General features: G+C 47.2%; 1 protein-coding gene across 2 annotated transcripts in view; it reads left to right on the top strand.

Annotated features, from left to right (window-relative positions):
• Positions 1-17,486, top strand: part of DPYSL3 (dihydropyrimidinase like 3) — a 113,437-nt gene that overhangs the window by 34,078 nt on the left and 61,873 nt on the right. Inside the window, exon 1 of one of the 2 annotated variants that reach the window (XM_060143920.1) lies at positions 13,446-13,619. The exons of the other annotated variant lie outside the window; for it this stretch is intronic. Coding sequence (XP_059999903.1) covers positions 13,581-13,619 — 39 coding nt within the window. The 5' untranslated portion in view covers positions 13,446-13,580. Of the gene's footprint in view, positions 1-13,445; positions 13,620-17,486 lie in introns of those variants that run through there. 2 annotated transcript variants of the gene reach the window in all.

Here is a 17,486-nt window from a genome sequence, read left to right as displayed (position 1 = left end):
GAGGGCTGGGAGGTGGTGTCGCATCAGTGATGAGAATGCTTGATCTTTTCGGGCACATGCACGCTTTGGAGAATCTGAAGAAAACTAGAGACTCGCTCTCCCCAGGAAAAAATGTGCCAAAATATATACCTACGGAATTTGCTCGGCTTTCTTTGGACTGGGTGCGCTCAATAACACTCTGTGCCCTGGGCCACATCATGCAGTATTTTAATTAGTCAGGTCAATCCATCCAGTTTCTTGAAGCATTCACAATATCAGGTACTGTCCGTTATTTCACCTAATCCTCATACCATATAAGTTAACCATGTTAGCCCATTTTACAGAGGAGGAAACTGAGTTTAAATGAACTTGTCCAGGGGCACCATTGTTAGCAGGCACCACATGGCTTAGAATTGCTATCTGTGTGACTAGCAGAGTTGGATTCCATTTCTGAGCTCCATAGTGGGCTCTCTGTGTGCCCACTTGGGCATTATCAGGGTAACAGTGGATTCTTGCCAAGTGGGGAGGAAAGCCAGTGGCCTCAGGGATCAGTCAACAAGGTTTATGGACACCATCCTCCAGCAGCCATCAGGGTGCAGAGACCTGCGTTGCTAGGGAAGGTGAATCTACTGCTGGCATCAGGCAGACGGCTCCAGGGTGCAGGGGAGGGGGGCGCAGGCCAGGCTCCCAGGGTGATGTTAGCTTGAGGGGGGCCCAGTGGTCATAGGAGTTTCGGCAGGGGAGGAGGACCAGCCAGTCCCTCACTCTGTCCCTGGTGGGCAGGTGGCTGCCTCAGATATTTTTCTCTTGTATGGATGTTGTCATGGAAAATAGCTTATCTTATGTTCTCAGGTTCATGGGCTAGTTACTTTCTATTTTACTTGAAAAAAAATGTCATATGAGTGTCATTCATACTTTCCTTACTTCTAAGAGCCTTTACCATCTTTTTTTTTTTTTTTTGCGGTACGCGGGCCTCTCACTGTTGTGGCCTCTCCCGTTGCGGAGCACAGGCTCCGGATGCGCAGGCTTAGCGGCCATGGCTCACGGGCCCAGCCGCTCCGCGGCATGTGGGATCCTCCCGGACCGGGGCACGAACCCGTGTCCCCTGCATCGGCAGGCGGACTCTCAATCACTGCGCCACCAGGATACCATCTTTTTATACTAATTAATGAGAAGTCAGTTAGCAAGACCATAGTAAATCTGTCATCACAAAGTGAATGAGTCAAATCAGCCTTGTGTGGCAAACATAGTTTCTACCTTTATCTGAGTAGGATCTCTTACAACAAACTTTGTGATAAAGTAGTTTCCCATGAGAACCTTTCATAGTCCCAAGGTTTTAAGTGAGGAGACCTTGCATTAAAACATTACAGAAGCTTTAGGGATTTAGAGAGAAACTCAACTTTATGCTGACAAAGTAGAGACTAAATACAGATTCGCCTTAAATTGTTTAGTAAATGTGTAAATATTCAGTAACCGTTTCCCTTAAAGCTACCCCTACAAGTGATTTCCAGGGCTCCTGCTTAGAAAAAAGAGAGTGGCCCCAATCTTAACTTTAATTTTAATTAAAGCTGAGTCAGAGATATGTGGCTGTTTATAATAATTGTTTTCCACAGTGGCATTAGCTTACAGCAGAACCATTATTCTACTAACCAGCATCTTGTTATATATTACTTTCTCTCTCGCTATAGAGAATACCCAGGAAATGTATAAACTAGGCAGGTGTCAATAACAAAATGTGTTCATCTCTCTTGTCAGCAATACTTTGGGGTTTTTGGAGGTCATTGGAAATTATTTGTGGCTATGAAGTCATGAACACAGGACTTGGTTACTTTTAAAAATATGTATTAATTATACATACCTTTTTGGAAGATGCTCAGTATATTGTACTGTAAATTCAGACAGTCCTTATCAGCTTTGGTATGATTACAGCAGGGAAGCAAGAGTAGAATTTGACTGGGGTCTAGGTTGGTCAGGGCTTCTCCATTTTTTACCCACTCACTGTCACAGGGACTCCAAAACCTGTTCTTTTAATCACTCTATGCCATAAAGATACACACCAGCAACTCCTTTTAAATGAATCAGCTCATCTGTTTGTTTTATCAGACCTGTGCTTTCATGTTCGAAAGAACATGTATGTGTCAGCATATCCACTCAGCTCTTCTACTGACCCATTTTACAGATGAGGCAAGCTTAGAAGTTTTTCAGGCTAATTCCAAAGTCAGCTAATTTGAAATGAATTTAGAAAACCTAAGTTTTTCTCTATTTCAGTCTCTGGTTCCTGCCTCTTATGTTCACTGTCTCCAATAAAAAAATGAGTATCTGGACCTTCAAAAGTGACCAAGCACTCTGCCTGGGGCCAGGTCAGCATTTGTCTTGAGGTCAGAAATCCAGGGTTTCACTTGGGATTCAGTGCACACAGGTGACCCGTCCAACTCAGAAGCGCTTATCCGTTGACATACCAGTGATGTGTGGGAGGAGCCTGTTTTCCACTCCACTGTTCCTTTGGGAATTCGCTCAGAAAAACCTGTGACTAGACCCTCAGGCATATGTCTCTACCATTCCTATTTGTCTGAAAAGATAGGGAGCCAGAGGCTGATGAGGCCCTATGGCCCTGGAGCCTTTGCTACAGCTGAGTACAGGAAACCGGAGGGGAAAAAAAAAGACATGCAGCCAAAGTCCCTTCCTGGAGGCGGATGGGAAACCTGGGAAGTATAAACTGGGGTTGCAGCCTTGCACTTGGGGGTTGGCTTGCTCTTTTGAGCCTCCATCCAAGAGTGAGTCTCACATCCCTCATCTGGGGGTGAGCTGTTGTGCTGGGCCCGGAGAGATCTGAATCCAATCACATGTGTTTCCATTCAGCCCAAAGGTGAAACTGATTGCATGTGACCATAGATCCAGCGGCTCCAGCCCATGCTGTCAAACAGGCTTTTAGCAGAGGGTTGGGCAGTTCCAGGATTCAATCTTGTGGTTTAGGGCCCAATGCGGGTGGAGTGAGGGTGGGCTGGGGAGGAGGTTGCTCCCCAGAGATAACTCACTGCTGTCTCAGTTCTGAACAGGCACCAAAGTCTGCTTCGGGAAAGAGCAGCCCTCACCTTTGAGACACAGAGTTCCTATTCCATAATGCCTAAATAACTCAGTCTCCAATGGTCGGATATCAGAAATTCAGGTGACTCTAAGCCAGGCAGGTGGCATAAAAACATGGAAGCCAACCCTACGTGAAGGAAGAGGAAGCAGCAGACATTATAGCTAATTGGGGAATACATGTTTGTTCCAAGGGGCAGCCAGTGTTCAGCTGTAGCTGACGGGCGACACTGTGTATCTACGAGCCCAGAATTGCCAAGTTTTCCAATTTTTAAAGAAATCTAAATTTGAATATGAAATCTATACATTTAAAAATATTGGCTAAATTGGGCTTCCCTGGTGGCACAGTGGTTGAGAGTCCGCCTGCCAGTGCAGGGGACACGGGTTCGTGCCCCGGTCCGGGAAGATCCCACATGCCGCGGAGCGGCTGGGCCCGTGAGCCATGGCCGCTGAGCCTGCGTGTCCGGAGCCTGTGCTCCGCAACGGGAGAGGCCACAACAGTGAGAGGCCCGCGTACCGCAAAAAAAGAAAAAAAAAACATTGGCTAAATAAAAGATGTCACTCCACATAAATATTCATTTAATACCAGCCTCACTGTTGCAGGTTGGGTTTCCTGGGAAGCAAAATTCTGAGAAGAATAAGATGCAGGAAGAGTATTAGGGAGTGTGCTTAGGCTCAACATCTGTGGAAGGGAAGGGAAAGGAAGCATCGGGCAGAGAGGGAAGCTGAGCTGTGATGTGGTCTTAACAAAGGCTTCAGTTGACCTTATAGGTCTGACACTGGGATAATCCATTAGAGTTGTTGCCCTTTTGTACCTGGGAGGCCAGGCCTTTATATGCTCACATTAGCAATTACTGGGTCAGGCTGCCCTTGCGGGAATGGGTACCTTAGACAAGGGCAGTTTCCAGGAAGGGGCTGAGAGCACCTGAGGGGCTGAGTCCTTCAGCTCTGAACTGGGGGCTGGGTGGAGATTCTTGTGTCTATGCAGACGCCTCCTTGCTCTGCTCAAATTGACCTCCTTGTGTAATTTCTGGGAGCAAAAACTCCAGGATGTGTGTGTGCCTCTTCTCTTGGGGGTCTCAGGGCCTCTTTACCACAGCTGCTCTTAGGGCCACGGTAGTACTCATTAATGTCCTCTCCTAACCATTCTAGATTCCCTTCACTCTCAGCGAGCTCCTCTGCTGGTCCAGGTGGTGTACTTGGTGTTGGAACATGGACCTGTGTCTCTGAGGGGTGAGAGACCCCGGTCACCATGTCCATCTCAGGTTACAGCTGGTGTACTTGTTCATTTACCATCAAGATCAGGCAGGGCTGTACCTGAAAGAACCCCTGTGGATCATAAGAGTGTCCGACATACCCCTCCCTGCCCCCATTGTGCAGTAGCAGCCCTATCTCCTCCTTCTCTTCACGGTCCTACCCAGAAGGATGCCAACTCTCCTTCTTGCGTGTTTAGTCCCTGAGCACAAAGAGCCCAAGGTGCCCTATAACAGCTGTCATTTGTAGTTCAGCAGAGTTCTTGCTGTGCCCCCTGGTAGAAGCACTTGCCCTTTGGGGAGAAGACACTAAACAACCCAGAGTTGCAGGGGTGGGAAACACATATTTCCCAGTTGGGTCCCTGGCAGTGAAGGTAAAAGGGGTCACTCCTGCTTCTTCCCCTTGTTTCTGGGATCCATGTGTTCTCCCTTGGGAAACACAGCACCCTGTAAAGGGCACAGATTTACAACGCACAGTGTGTCCTGGAGGGTGGTGCCTTATCCTTGCAGGGAGTTGTCTCCGGAATGGCGCTTCGGTTGTGCCTTCGGTAGGCCATTCCTCCTCGCTCAGGATGGCAGGTTCAGGGTGACGTGGTATTTGATATAGCTAGTGGGTCCCGCAGTCACGTGGCCTTTCATTGGCTGTTAAACAAGCCCCTTGGTCTGATGTGTGCTGGTATGTGGATCCCATGCCAGTGCCTCAAACACTCCGTAAGCCCTCACATAGGGTTGACTGAGGCCACAGCAACAGAAGATGCAAATCCACATCTAGAACATGTGTTTGTTTCTGTAAAAGTGAATCACTGTGCTTTCCAGTGTGAAAGGGGTCTGAGGTTGTCTACACAAGGGGCTGTGTGTATATTTGCGGCATGGTGCCACCTTGGGGAGGAAGTGTTGCTCTGTGTTGCTGGCAGGATGGATGTCTGACAGCACCAGTAGCTGGATCAGCGCTGGTGACTGGGTCTTGGTTCCCTGCATGGCCTCTATCCCTGTCACCATGTCTTGTCTACACCATCCATGGGCTCACTGAACCAGCATTGGGGTGACTGATGACGGAGGGTGGCTGATGTCAGCTGACCGAGTCATTTTGTCTGCCGCATCGTTTAGTGCCTCTTCCGTGACGGATGCTCTCTGGAGGGCGTTAAAATACAATACATATATCTTCACTCTTTATGCCCACTCCCCTGGTCTACCGCGTGCTGCTAGCTAAGGCCGCCGTTTCCTTGATCTTTAATCCTTCCTCTTACCTCCTAGGAATACTTCAACACTCTGTATAATCTTGAGCCACTTCTCTTCCTCAACATTACGTATAATCTTGAGTCACTGTTCTTTCCAAAGTGGATGACTAGCTGCACTGTCTGAAACTGGACATTTGGGAAGAGAGCTTTTCACTGTTGTCTTTCAACACCACCCCTGGGTGGGACTGTCCAGTGGCCATGGTCTGTTTTCAGTGTGATCTAGATGCCGAGCCAGCGCATCTAGAAGTCAGGCTCAGGTGTTTTCCTCCTCCACCAGCTGATCCTCAGGGCCATAGGTGTGTGCTAGCAGGAAGGTACCGGAGCAGCAGCAGTGGATGACATGGGAGACGGGGCCACACCCTTCTCAGGATCAATTGCTGCTGGGCCAACTTGGTCTTGTGACTTGGTGGGTCTGATAGAACCCAGCTCATAATGGACATTTCTGGCCACTTCATGACCCTGGTCAAGCCCTCCATCTCTACCAGGGCCCAATAGCACTCAAGGACCTATTTTTCAAATAGTGCATAATTTTCTTACTCCAGAGCCCTAAGAGTGTAGATTGTGATACTTCTGTTGGGACTGCATAACCTTCACGTGGTGGCTTTTCCCACCACAAGTACCTCCAGTGCTGTAGAGTTTATTGGGTCTTATGGCTGAAGTGGCAGGGCTGTTTGCACTTGCATCCTGGATCTGCTGCAGAGCCCTTTCCTGCCCCAGGCGCGGCTCAGAATGGACAGCCTTTGATGTAAATGTGCTGTAAAAGTATTTCCAGGACTAAGCTGTCTTTAAAACCTGAAGAGGCCTCCCAGGCTTTGTGCGGAGGAGGCCAGGCGCCTGCAGCATCATTCTCTACTGAGGAAATGAATGAGAACGTCCATCCAGGAAGAAGTAGGATTGCATACCTTGCTCATGCTGATATAAGTTTGATTTTGGAATAAGCCCACGGGAGTACTTTCCTGTGGCTATCGTATTTTTTTTCTTTTTTTGGCTTATGTGTTTCAAGGGTAGGATTGTTTGTCAGGTTATTTCTGTGTATTTAATATGTAAACATCTAATAATAGCAGGTGAATCACCACTTTGATTTTCATTCTGTGACACTGGAAGTACACAACTAGGATTTCCTTTGTTTGAAATGTAGGTAAAATTAATGGATCCAAATGACTTAATGGGAAGTTCTGAGATGAAATGTTTATTCACATTAGAATAGCCTATATATTTCACAAAAGCCTGGTATATGTCTTTTGCCCCTTCAAAACTCTTCCGTATTTGTTTTGGGACTATGTTTTTCTTCATCCTTCAAATCAGGACCGGAGGAAACGTTTACCCGTATCAACAGAGCAAAGTATAAATTTGTTTTTTAAAAAGTAGAAAGTGTTTTTAATAGTCAAAACTGTGTGAATTACTAAGCACTTATTTTAGATATTTTTGAGGTTAAAAGGAAGACAGAATATTCTTGACTTTCCCCTCTGTTCAATTAATTTCCCCCCATTGATTCTACTCTATTCCAAGCTTTATAAAAGAGCTGGAGACTACCAAGATAAATAAGACATAGTCCTGGACACAAACGAGTTCAGCAAATAATAATCAGAACATTAAAGATAATGGTAGGAATAGCCGCCGTCTAATTAACTTTGTGCTAAGAGCTTTACATGAATAATCTTATTTAATCTTCAATATGTTCACTGTCCTTTACCCCCATATACACTTGTGCCCTCCCTTCCCTCTTAACCAGCTTAGATCCCACGGTTTATCCTCAATTCCCTTGAGTTTCTTTCTCCCTTCTCAGCACTCATCTAGCAAAACCCTTGTGAAAGTCCACACGCTGCCTACTCCATGCCTGCATGTATACAGCTGTACATGACTGGAGGCGTAGCCACACCATGCTTACGGGTCTCTCTTTAAATTTATGGCCGCTCCCTGAGGGGAATCCTTAGTGCTGCCAGGGAATCACACGGTATTTCCCTAGCCCCTTGAATCTCCTAAAAACTGATTTTATACCAGCTCCTTTCCCCTCTTAATGTTCAGTACCTTCTCTCCCAGACTGTCTTAGCTGATGGCAGAGAAAACAGACGCAGTCATAAGAGAGCTGCCATAAACTCCCACCATGAACTTGACCTAGCTGCCTGTCTCTGTGCTGTATACTCTTCCCCTTAGTTACTCGAGGAGGAACAGTCCTTGCTCCTGGCTAAGGGGAAGCCCTCCATTTGAACACTAGATGTCACCTGTGTTGTCTATTCAAGAACCCCGACAGCAGTTGTTCCATTTCTCTCCTGCATCGTGAAGTTTCCTCTTCTTTCTGAATCAGCCCCGTTGGCATAAGCCGTGCTATTTCCCTCATATTAGATTCTACTTTCTCTGCTAGTTACTGCTCCGTATCCTTGTCCCTGTTTACAAAAAAAAACCCTTGAAAGGGTTGCCTGTATTAGGTGTTTCCAGTTTCCACTTTGATTTTCTTTTGGAAACGCTCCCATCAGATTTCAGCTCCACAATTTCATTAAGACTGCTCTGGTACACATACCCACATGGTAGGTGTGCAGTAAATCTGACCAGAATAACTTAATACTTGCTTACACATATACAAAACTACCCCACTGTGAGGTGGGTATGAAGATACTCATTTTATAGGTGCTCTGGTCAAGGTCCTTGGTGATTTCACGCACTGATGAATTCTCATTTCCCATCGTCCTTGACCTTTCAACAGCATGTGAACACTTTCTCTTTTTTGAAATAATTTTCTTTCTTGACCTTCACAATACTGTACTCTCATGGTGTCCCCACTGTCTCACTGACCACTGTCTCTGATGCTTTTTCTGGTTCTTCCTTTATCCTCAGGATGCTCTTACTTATCTCAGAGCTCTACCTCCACTCTCATCCTTGGTCAGCTCATCCAGCATTGTTCCTTTATATGATAGCTAGAGATTGACTACTCCCAAATTTGTATCTCTGGTCCAGCTGTTCCCTTAGATTTCTAATCTCGAATATCTACCTGCTTGCTCAACATTTCACTTGGATGTTTAATAGGAAGGTCCACAAGCATATTCCTGACTTTCCCCCCCAATCCCATTTCTCCCACAGTTTTCCCTATCTCACCTTCATCTTTTGAGTTGCTCAGGCCGACACATTTAGTGTAATCTTTGATTCCTCTTTTTCTCATACCCCAGTCAAATCCATCAGCAAATATTGCTGGCTTAACCTTGAATCATATCCAATATCTGACCATTTCGCACTGCTTCCACTGTTACGATTTGGTTCAAGCAACCGCCATCTCACCAGACCTTCTGTGATCCCTGATACGGAAAATTCCAGCCCATCCTCAAGACGCTGGAATGACTTTCATTTCCCCATCCCTGCTGTATTTATCCCCAATGCGCTTGCCGCCATTTTAAACGCTATATACTTTTGAAAACACTATATAACTTTTTACTCTTGATTTATGCCTTCTCTAGAATGGAAGCTTCAAGAGGGCAGGGATTTTGTCAATTTTATTCAAATATTTGTATCCCTAGTGCCTAGATACCCATAATAGGTACTCAATAAATATTAGTTGAATGAATTAATAAATCATCACGAAAACACTGTATGGTAGGTAATAAGATGCTCATTTTAGAGGTGAGGTAACCAAGGCTCAGAAGCTTGAAATAATCTGCTGAAGGTCATAGAAACAGGAGCTGGATGAATTGGAATGTGGCAGAGGTCCCTCTGTTCCCAAGTCCAGATCCTTAAACAGTATACCATCCTGGATTCTAGTCCATAGTTTTCCTTCTGAACTCAATATCATTTTTTTCATTTTTAATTAGTTTATTTAATTTATTTTTGGCTATGTTGGGTCTTTGCTGCTGCAGGCAGGCTTTCTCTAGTTGTGGTGAGCAGGGGCTACTCTTCGTTGCAGTGTGCGGGCTTCTCATTGCGGTGGCTTCTCTTGTTCTCTTCTTGAGCACGGGCTCTAGGCACACAGGCTTCAGTAGTTGTGGCACACAGGCTCAATTCTTGTGGCTCACTGGCTCTAGAGCACAGGCTCAGTAGTTGTGGCACCTGGGCTTAGTTGTTCTGCGGCATGTGGGATCTTCGCGGACCAGGGATCAAACCCATGTCCCCTGCATTGGCAGATGGGTTCTTAACCACTGCACCACCAGGGAAGTTCCTTCATTTTTTTTTAAAAGGAAGTTCTTTAAATGAACACAAGGCCTTTGATCTTCTCTTACACTTTGATGGCAGGTCCTTTCGAGCCACAACTCTCTAATCACTGCTCAGGTAGCAAATCTATTCTACAGAGTCATTCTTTGGCCCATGTATTGCCTTGGAATTTTGTGATTGTATCCTATTAGCAAAGTGATTCCTCACCATTTTGAATTTACTTGCTCTGAAATCTAGAATCAGGAAACTCTAAGAAGGCTTACAGAAGCATAAATATTCTTAAATCTAGATTCTTACCACATGCCCTTCAATTACAGGAAAGTTCTTATTCCATCTCTTTCTTCAGACACAGTTTGAAACATTCTTACATTCACTCACCTAATAATAATTGAGCAGTTTCTATGGGCAAGGCCCTATTTCACACACTCAGGACTCAGCAGTGAATAAAAGAGACACATTCCCTGCCCTCAGAGAGTTTACATTCTAGGGATGAGAAGGAAGATAATACTTAATAATAAATTAATATATTATGTGGTGAAAAAGTACTATGAAGATAAATAAAGCATAGAAGGGGGCTAACAGGTGACAGATGGTATTCTCTTGAATAAGGGTATAAAATAAACTCCCTGAGATCCAGGATATTATTATTATTATTGACATCTGTAGCACAGGGTAAATACTGTGTGAGTATTGTGAGAATGAATGAATAACAGTGAAGAAGAGAGCCCAGTTAGGCGGTTACTGCAGTAGTCCAGGTGATAGCTGCTGGTGGCTGGACACAGAGAGAAGCTCTGTAGATGGAGAGAAGGGATCACAGTGTGTATATATGTAAAAGACAGAACCAATAGTATTTCCTGACAGATGGGATGTGGAGTGCAAACTGGATTGGACTGAAGGAGAGAAGTCAAGGTTTGGATGATGCCAAACCTTTGGTCTGAGCAACTAGAATAAAGTAGCCTTGACTGAGGTGTGGGAAGTCTATGGATGTGGTAGGTTTGGTGGCCAAAATTAAATTTCTTTGGGACCGTAAAGTTGCTCAGTGTCTCCCTCTCCCTCTCTCATAGTTTCCTGAGATATCTAAAGCCAAGTACTGCTGTGTATCCAAGGAAAACCATTCAGAGTCATTCTACTGTGGAAAACACCCATGCTGGTTCCACTCCTCACTCTCTTGGCCAGACACAGAGGCATCCTGTGTTGATCACGGCCTTTCTTCTTATTCCTTGAATAAGAAAGGCACCGCCAAGGAAGGCTTTTTTTCTTCAAACTCATCTTAGACACTTGATTTTGATTTAAGAAAGAGAAAGATGATTGAAGGGGATGAAAGAGGGAGAAAATAGTGTTTGTTGTACATTTCTGCTGATGGCAACAGCTTGAACCGATTAGCTGGTTATTATGCATTCCTGTGCATGGCTTTTCACAGCAGTCTGATCCAGAGAAACACATCACAAGTCCTATTCTGCATGGCTTCTTGCATGCAAGCCTGACCTCAAAGAGATTAACCAAGTCTTGTAATTTGAAACAACAGACACACACAAAATCATCAAGTGATCAAAAATATGGTATAAATCTATTTAGTAGAGAGTGTTCTGGATTATAATGACAGTAACAGAAGAGATAATTAGGATGCAAAGAAAGGAAACAAAAACCCGACAAACCCATGAAATTAAAAAAAGGAAGGCAGTGGTATTTCTTTAGGATTGTAAATGTCCCCTACATATTTTTTGCTTTTCCTAAGAACTTGCAAGGTCCCTTCAAATAAAATTGGAGCAGTTAAAACTATGGGAAAGATTCAGAGAGACCTCTGCAGGGTTGCATAGTATGTAGTTAATTCTCTTTTTACTCTGTTCTAAATATAATCCTGCTCATTTGCATGCCAATCCCCAGAATGCTTTGTAATTTCACAACTCTTGGCTAGTGGTCTCAGCACTTAAGCTTTAAGAACAAAGCAAAATGTTTAGGGCGTGCCTTTCGCTTCAGTCCCCCCCCCCCCCCCGTGCTTTGCAAAACAGTACAGGGAGGTGACCTTTGCCTTGCATTCATCCTCCAAGAGTATCACAGAAATAAAGTGGAGAATGCTGTGGACTTCTCCTGTGAAGACTGCATTCAGTCTAGTTACCCATGAATAACCAGCCGCTGGATTAACTCACTTGAGAAGGAGTGTTTCAGGGGGGCTTAGTCTGCCGTTTGATTATGTGGCCAGGCTGGTTCATTTCAGGTTTATGGAAAGCCCAAGCTGGAGTATTCTGTACCCTCTTTCTGTGGATGCTTTTATAGCTTCTCTATTGCAAAGGAAGCCTTCAAGTTAATGAGGAGATATCCCGAAGTGTGGTCGGTGGCCTGCCTTGGAGAAATGTGAATGAAAGATCTCTGACACAGACCTAGTCATGCTCCGTGATATCTACAGAATTTCTGTTTAGGGAGCATTAGGATCCACAATGGGGTGTGGTGGTCGTGGGAGACTTGTCTTGCGAGGGCTTTATAATTTTTGCATAGCAAGCCATATTTGTTGTTGCTGTTATCCAAGTGGTATATTTGGGATTATTTTTTTCAGGAGAGCTGAGAAAGCTCCCTCATCCGACCATCCCTCAGCCCCGAGCCACAGTGTCTCCTCCAAACATGCCCCCCTTGGCCTTCTATTTGAAGCGGGTAGCAAAAGGATAATATATTCCAGCACCGAAAGGTCATGTTTTTGCTCCTCATAGCACATTGATCTCTGTCTATCAGCCCTGCCTAAAGTAAACTCGGCATTGTGAACAGCGCACACCGGATCGCTCACAAAACCCACCGGATCGCTCACAAAACCCACCGCATCGCTCACAAAACCCACCGCTGCGCAGTAATGTGCCAGGGCGTTTGGCTTCTCACTACAGGTGTTTTCTACTCTTTACTCACGGAGTAGCGTTAATGCTTTTCCTTCGGTTCTGAGAGCCAGACAGTGGAGTTCCTTTAAAACATTATTTTGAGAATTATTTTTACAATACAGGGAACGGCTGATGGTGGCTGACACGGTGCCCCCTCGCAGCCGTCCGAGAGTGAGGGGTTGCTTCGCATTTTCTGATGCCTATTTTCATGGTCTCGGGATAGCAGCGGCCGGCCAGGCTGCACAAAGTCAGCCCAGTTCTCGGCTTTCTAAGGGGTCGCGGCGGCTGTTTACACACCCAGCGACCAGCAGAGGCGGCGCTCGGCCTCCGCGATAACAAAGGCAGCTGCCGTCGCATCCAGCCCGCGCGGTGGCGAAGGAGAGCGGGTTCCGGGAGGGAAGTCCAGAGCCGTCTCCTTTCTGAAACCAGGGTGGGGAAGGTGGGGAATCGGACCACGGGCAAGTCGGAGGCGTGGGCGCTTTCCCGGGCTGCGGCGGGGCCAGGAGGGCTACGCTGGTGCCTCTCTGCCGCCGACACCAGGGACTGCAGCATCCCCGCCCCGAACAGTCCCTCGCGCCGCCTGGTGGCGGTGGAGCAGGCTGGCTCCGCTGCACTCGCAAGTCACCAGAAAAAAAAAGGAAGAAAAAGTGGGTGAGGCAGATGCAAGGAGGAAAATCAATAGGGATAAGAGAGAAGAGGGAGGAGTCGCGGATCAGCCATTCTTGTCTTACGGGGTCCCAGCTGGCACCGCAAAAGAAAGGAAAAAAAAAAAAGCCCGGGCGTGAACGCGAGTGGAGGAGGGTGTGTGTGGGGGGGTCGGGGGTGAAAGGGGGACCGGGGAGATTTACTATTGTCTCTGGCAGCCGCCGCGGGAGCCGGGGAGGGGGGCGGAGGCGAGAGGAGGAGGCGGCGGCCGCGGCCAGCGCACCATTCGCTCCACCTGATCTTGGGGCGCTGTGCGCTGAGGAAGGCGCGGGCGAGCAGGAGTAGAAGAAGGAGGCAGGGAGGCAGCTGCTGCAGCCACCGCCGCCACCATGTCCTACCAAGGCAAAAAGAACATCCCGCGGATCACGGTGAGTCGGACGCCCGGACGCCGCCGTGGCTCGCTCGCTCCTGGCCGGCTGCACCGCGGATGGGGGCGGCTTGGATCCCGCCGGCTTCCCTGGGCTGGTACCCGGGGAGGGACGGGGGCCCGGGGCCGGGGTGGGGGGGTGGTGTGTGGAGAGCGGTGGTCAGTCCGGCCGGCGCGGCGGGGCGCCACCCAGACGGAGCGACCCTGGGATTTGGGGAAAACCAAACAAAGAGGAAACCCAAACAGTGGCGTGGAGAACTTTGGATTATTTATCGTCCTTCCCCACCACCTGGTAGTTTCCAAATAACACAGGGGTCTCGGCCCTCCCTGGACCCCCGCGCCGCCTGGGTCGTCAGTGTGTGCTGCCCCAGGCGAGGTATGTTTTTTGTAGAAGGTTCCTTTTGGCGGGGCGGGGTATGGAGAGATGACACCTTTCCCCAGGGGTACTTGGTAGCCCGACCGCGCCCCTCTCTGAGCTCCAGCCCCGTGGCTCCCCGCCCCCACCCCCCTACCCTACCACCCCGCGACGGTGATGGGATGCCTGGACATCCGTCTTCACCTTGGCCACTCCTTGCTTGTATTCATCCCAGTTCATATTTCGGTGCATCATACTCGGACTCGACAGCTAACGTGGCTGTAGTGAGAATGACCAACTTTTTTTTGCCCTTGATGCCTTTACATTTTCCCTGTCATTTCTCCCCCTCATCCCAAGAAAAGGCTGAGTTTTTAGAGCAGATTTTAGTTTGCGGTGGCAGCGCACGCTGTGTGCATGCCGTGTCCAACTGCCATTGTGTGCAAAGCCGAGCCTCCCGCGGCGGCGGGTGTCAGATGCGCTGGGCGAGCGTCTAGGGCGGGGTGGAGAGGAGATGTGCCATAATCAGGTACAGAAGCCTCATCTTCACTGGCGTCCAGCAAGCAGCTCTCGCGGCAGAATACCGCTCCCTGCTGCGGGATTCCTCCAGGTTGCGCTGAAATGACGCCTCGAATGGAAGGGACATACGACAGGCTGGAATGGGCATTTTCAAAAACAGGGCAAGACAAAAACAACAGAAAACCCACTGTCATTTGTTAGTTGAGCACGAAGCAGTGCGGTTGTGCTTTGTCTGTAGTGAATGGGGTGTGTGTGTGTGTGTGTGTGTGTTTGTGTGTGTGTGTGTGTAGTGGGGGAATGGGTGGCTACTCCATCTTTGCAAGACGAACAAAGGAAGTGATCAGCTGGCCCCTGGGAGGCTCTGCAGCTGCCCTAGGGCAGTGCTGTACCTGCTACTGTAGTTCATTTGCCGGGATCCACTAGGTTTTGCTGTGGGCATGAGTGTCTTTGCACTTGCTGGGTTAGGCTTGGAGCAACCTGACTGCAGTGCAGGACCTTCCCCTCTGCAGGCAGGAGGAAGCCGTTCTTGCCTCTAGTGCACTTTATTGTCAAGTGGTTTATTTCTATGGCAGTACCCTACCTTTTTCATGCACCTGAGCTTCACCGGACACAAGCGTGCCCCACCCCTACCTGCTGTCCACTTGCTCCTAGGGAAGCAACACTCCCCAGGGGGATAGAGTTGGGATGGGTAGGGATCCTTTTGCCAGGTAGAGGCATTGGGTTTAAGCCCATCCTCCTTGACCACTGCCTGATATCACTGACTTCACATTATTGTAAAAGCATAGTGAGTCTTTCATAATACACAGTATTTTCTCAGTGCCAGTTGTCTTTGCAAAGAGCTGTGGATGGTATTATTTTTTTTAAAAGCTGATTGAGACAAAAGCTTAATCTTTATACTTCTTTCTCTAACTCAGAGGGATGAGCCTCAGCTCTCATGCTGTGATGTGTGGAAGTTATGTTGCATATATACCACTTGCTTTATATCCAGTGTGCATTTGCCAGTTCTCCTGTTTGGGATAAGCAGAGAACAGATTACATTTTTCTTCCCAGTCTGAAGACTGCAATGGTTCTTCTTATGGACTCAGCCTATGCTATGGCATTGAGAGCCATGCCCATTCTTCTAGGTATCACTTAAGCCACCTTTAAGGAAAGATACAGAAATTTAGCCCATATGATAACAGCCTTAGAAGCCCCTGTAAGTGTGGCTGGGCCCTAGTCCCAGGGCCAGGTTTGCAGGGGGCTCCCTTTTGTTCCCACTTGAATGGTCTTCCCTGGGGTGCATCCTTCATTTTCAGTGCTGCTTCCATCCTTTCTCTGCGTGTGGGGCGTGGTGCTGCATAGCAGCCTCTGCCTTGAAGCTGAGGCTGTGCCTTCGGCAGCTGTGACGGGAGTGGACGGTGGCTGTGAATTTCTTCCAGCCGGCCTGACTTGCATTCATTGTTGAGAGGGGTATGGGCTGGGGAGAGGCAGAGGGACATGGCAGGATGGGAGTGTGGGTCCTTGGGGGCAAGGAATCCATTTGTTGATTTTTCTCATGCTTTGTTTTTATATTTCCTTGAACAAGAATTCTATTTTAGAACAAAACAGTGTTTTAATTTTTGTACATTTGCAGGTCCATAGATGATTACGGTTATCTACATACTACCAGGGGTGAGATACCCTTCCTAGGTATAGCTAAAAACATAAAAATATGGACACAGGTCTATATATACAGAAAATATGATTAAAGATCTAAATAGAACATATGTCTCCTGCTGTCAACTCTAGTCCGTTTTTTAAAATGGTAAGATTATGGAATTTGAGATAAGTTTCCTATCCTCTCTCTATTCCGGTCTGTGAACTGCCCCACCCAGTAGCTGGAATGTCACTGTAATCTGGGGACCGATGGGGGCAGTCTTTCTTGCTGAGTACCTTTGCCTCACAGGCACAATTTGGGGGACACAGTAAGGTTTTGTTTGCTTATCTCCTGCTTTTCCTTCTACCTCTTTTTGCTGCCCTCCTGAGAGTAAAGCCTTCCTACTACCCTGTGTTTATTGGTTTCTCTGTCGCTGGTAGAATTGGCTGGGGCTTTCCCTGGGAGTAGCTCAGGCCTCAGATCTTATTGTTCTCAGGTCACCTACCTGAGTAATCTGCATGTCCTTACCCCAACACTAGCCCTTGCTTCTAAATGGCAGAAACAGCAGTTTGGGTGGCCCAGCCAATCAGAGCAGGGACCTGGTATCATCCACCTCTGTCTCCTCTCACTCAGTGCGTGGCACATAGATGCCTAGTGATGATTGGTTAAATCAATAAATGAATTAAAAATTGTTCCTACTAAGAACAGCTCACACCTACTGAGTGTTTATTTTGTGTCAAGTATTGTGCCTTATGTGCATTGTTTCATTTAATCCCTCAAATCAACACTGTCTGAGAGGTACTAGAGTTATCTCTATTGTATAGATTCTTTGCTTCTGCCCGGGGTCATAGATATAATAAGTGTTCGAGGCAGGACTCAAGCCTCCACACCTGATGGAAATTAAAGTGCATGTCCCTCACCACCGCACTGGTCTTGGTGGCTCTGCCCATACCATCACTATTATGTGGTGTTAGTAGGGCAAATGGTTTAGATCCTATAACATGGTCTCTCTTACTTTTTACATTGAATAAATGTAAACTTGGGGGATGGTAGCTGACCATCTCAATTCTGCAGGTAGAAAGTTTGGCAAGTCATTGTATTCTTCTGAGATAAGCTACAACTTGAAGCTGACGGCAAGAGTGGGTGGAGATCTAACACTTAGGCTCCAGTGCTTTACATGTATTCTCTTAGCAGGGTCTCTGCAAAAGCCCATTTTACAGTTCAGGAAATTGAGACCTAGATCGATGAAGTCAGTTATCCAGAGTTGCACACTGAGGATTTGAGGCAAAGCTGGAAATCCAACACAAGTCTTGTCTGACTTCACAGCCTCAGCTGCTTCCCAGAGGTACCTGCAGTGGAAAATTTGAAAGCTGTGGATAAGG

Source organism: Lagenorhynchus albirostris, chromosome 3 (genome assembly GCF_949774975.1).
Source record: "Lagenorhynchus albirostris chromosome 3, mLagAlb1.1, whole genome shotgun sequence".
Lineage (NCBI taxonomy): Eukaryota > Metazoa > Chordata > Mammalia > Artiodactyla > Delphinidae > Lagenorhynchus > Lagenorhynchus albirostris.
This window is presented reverse-complemented; position numbering and strand designations above follow the sequence as displayed.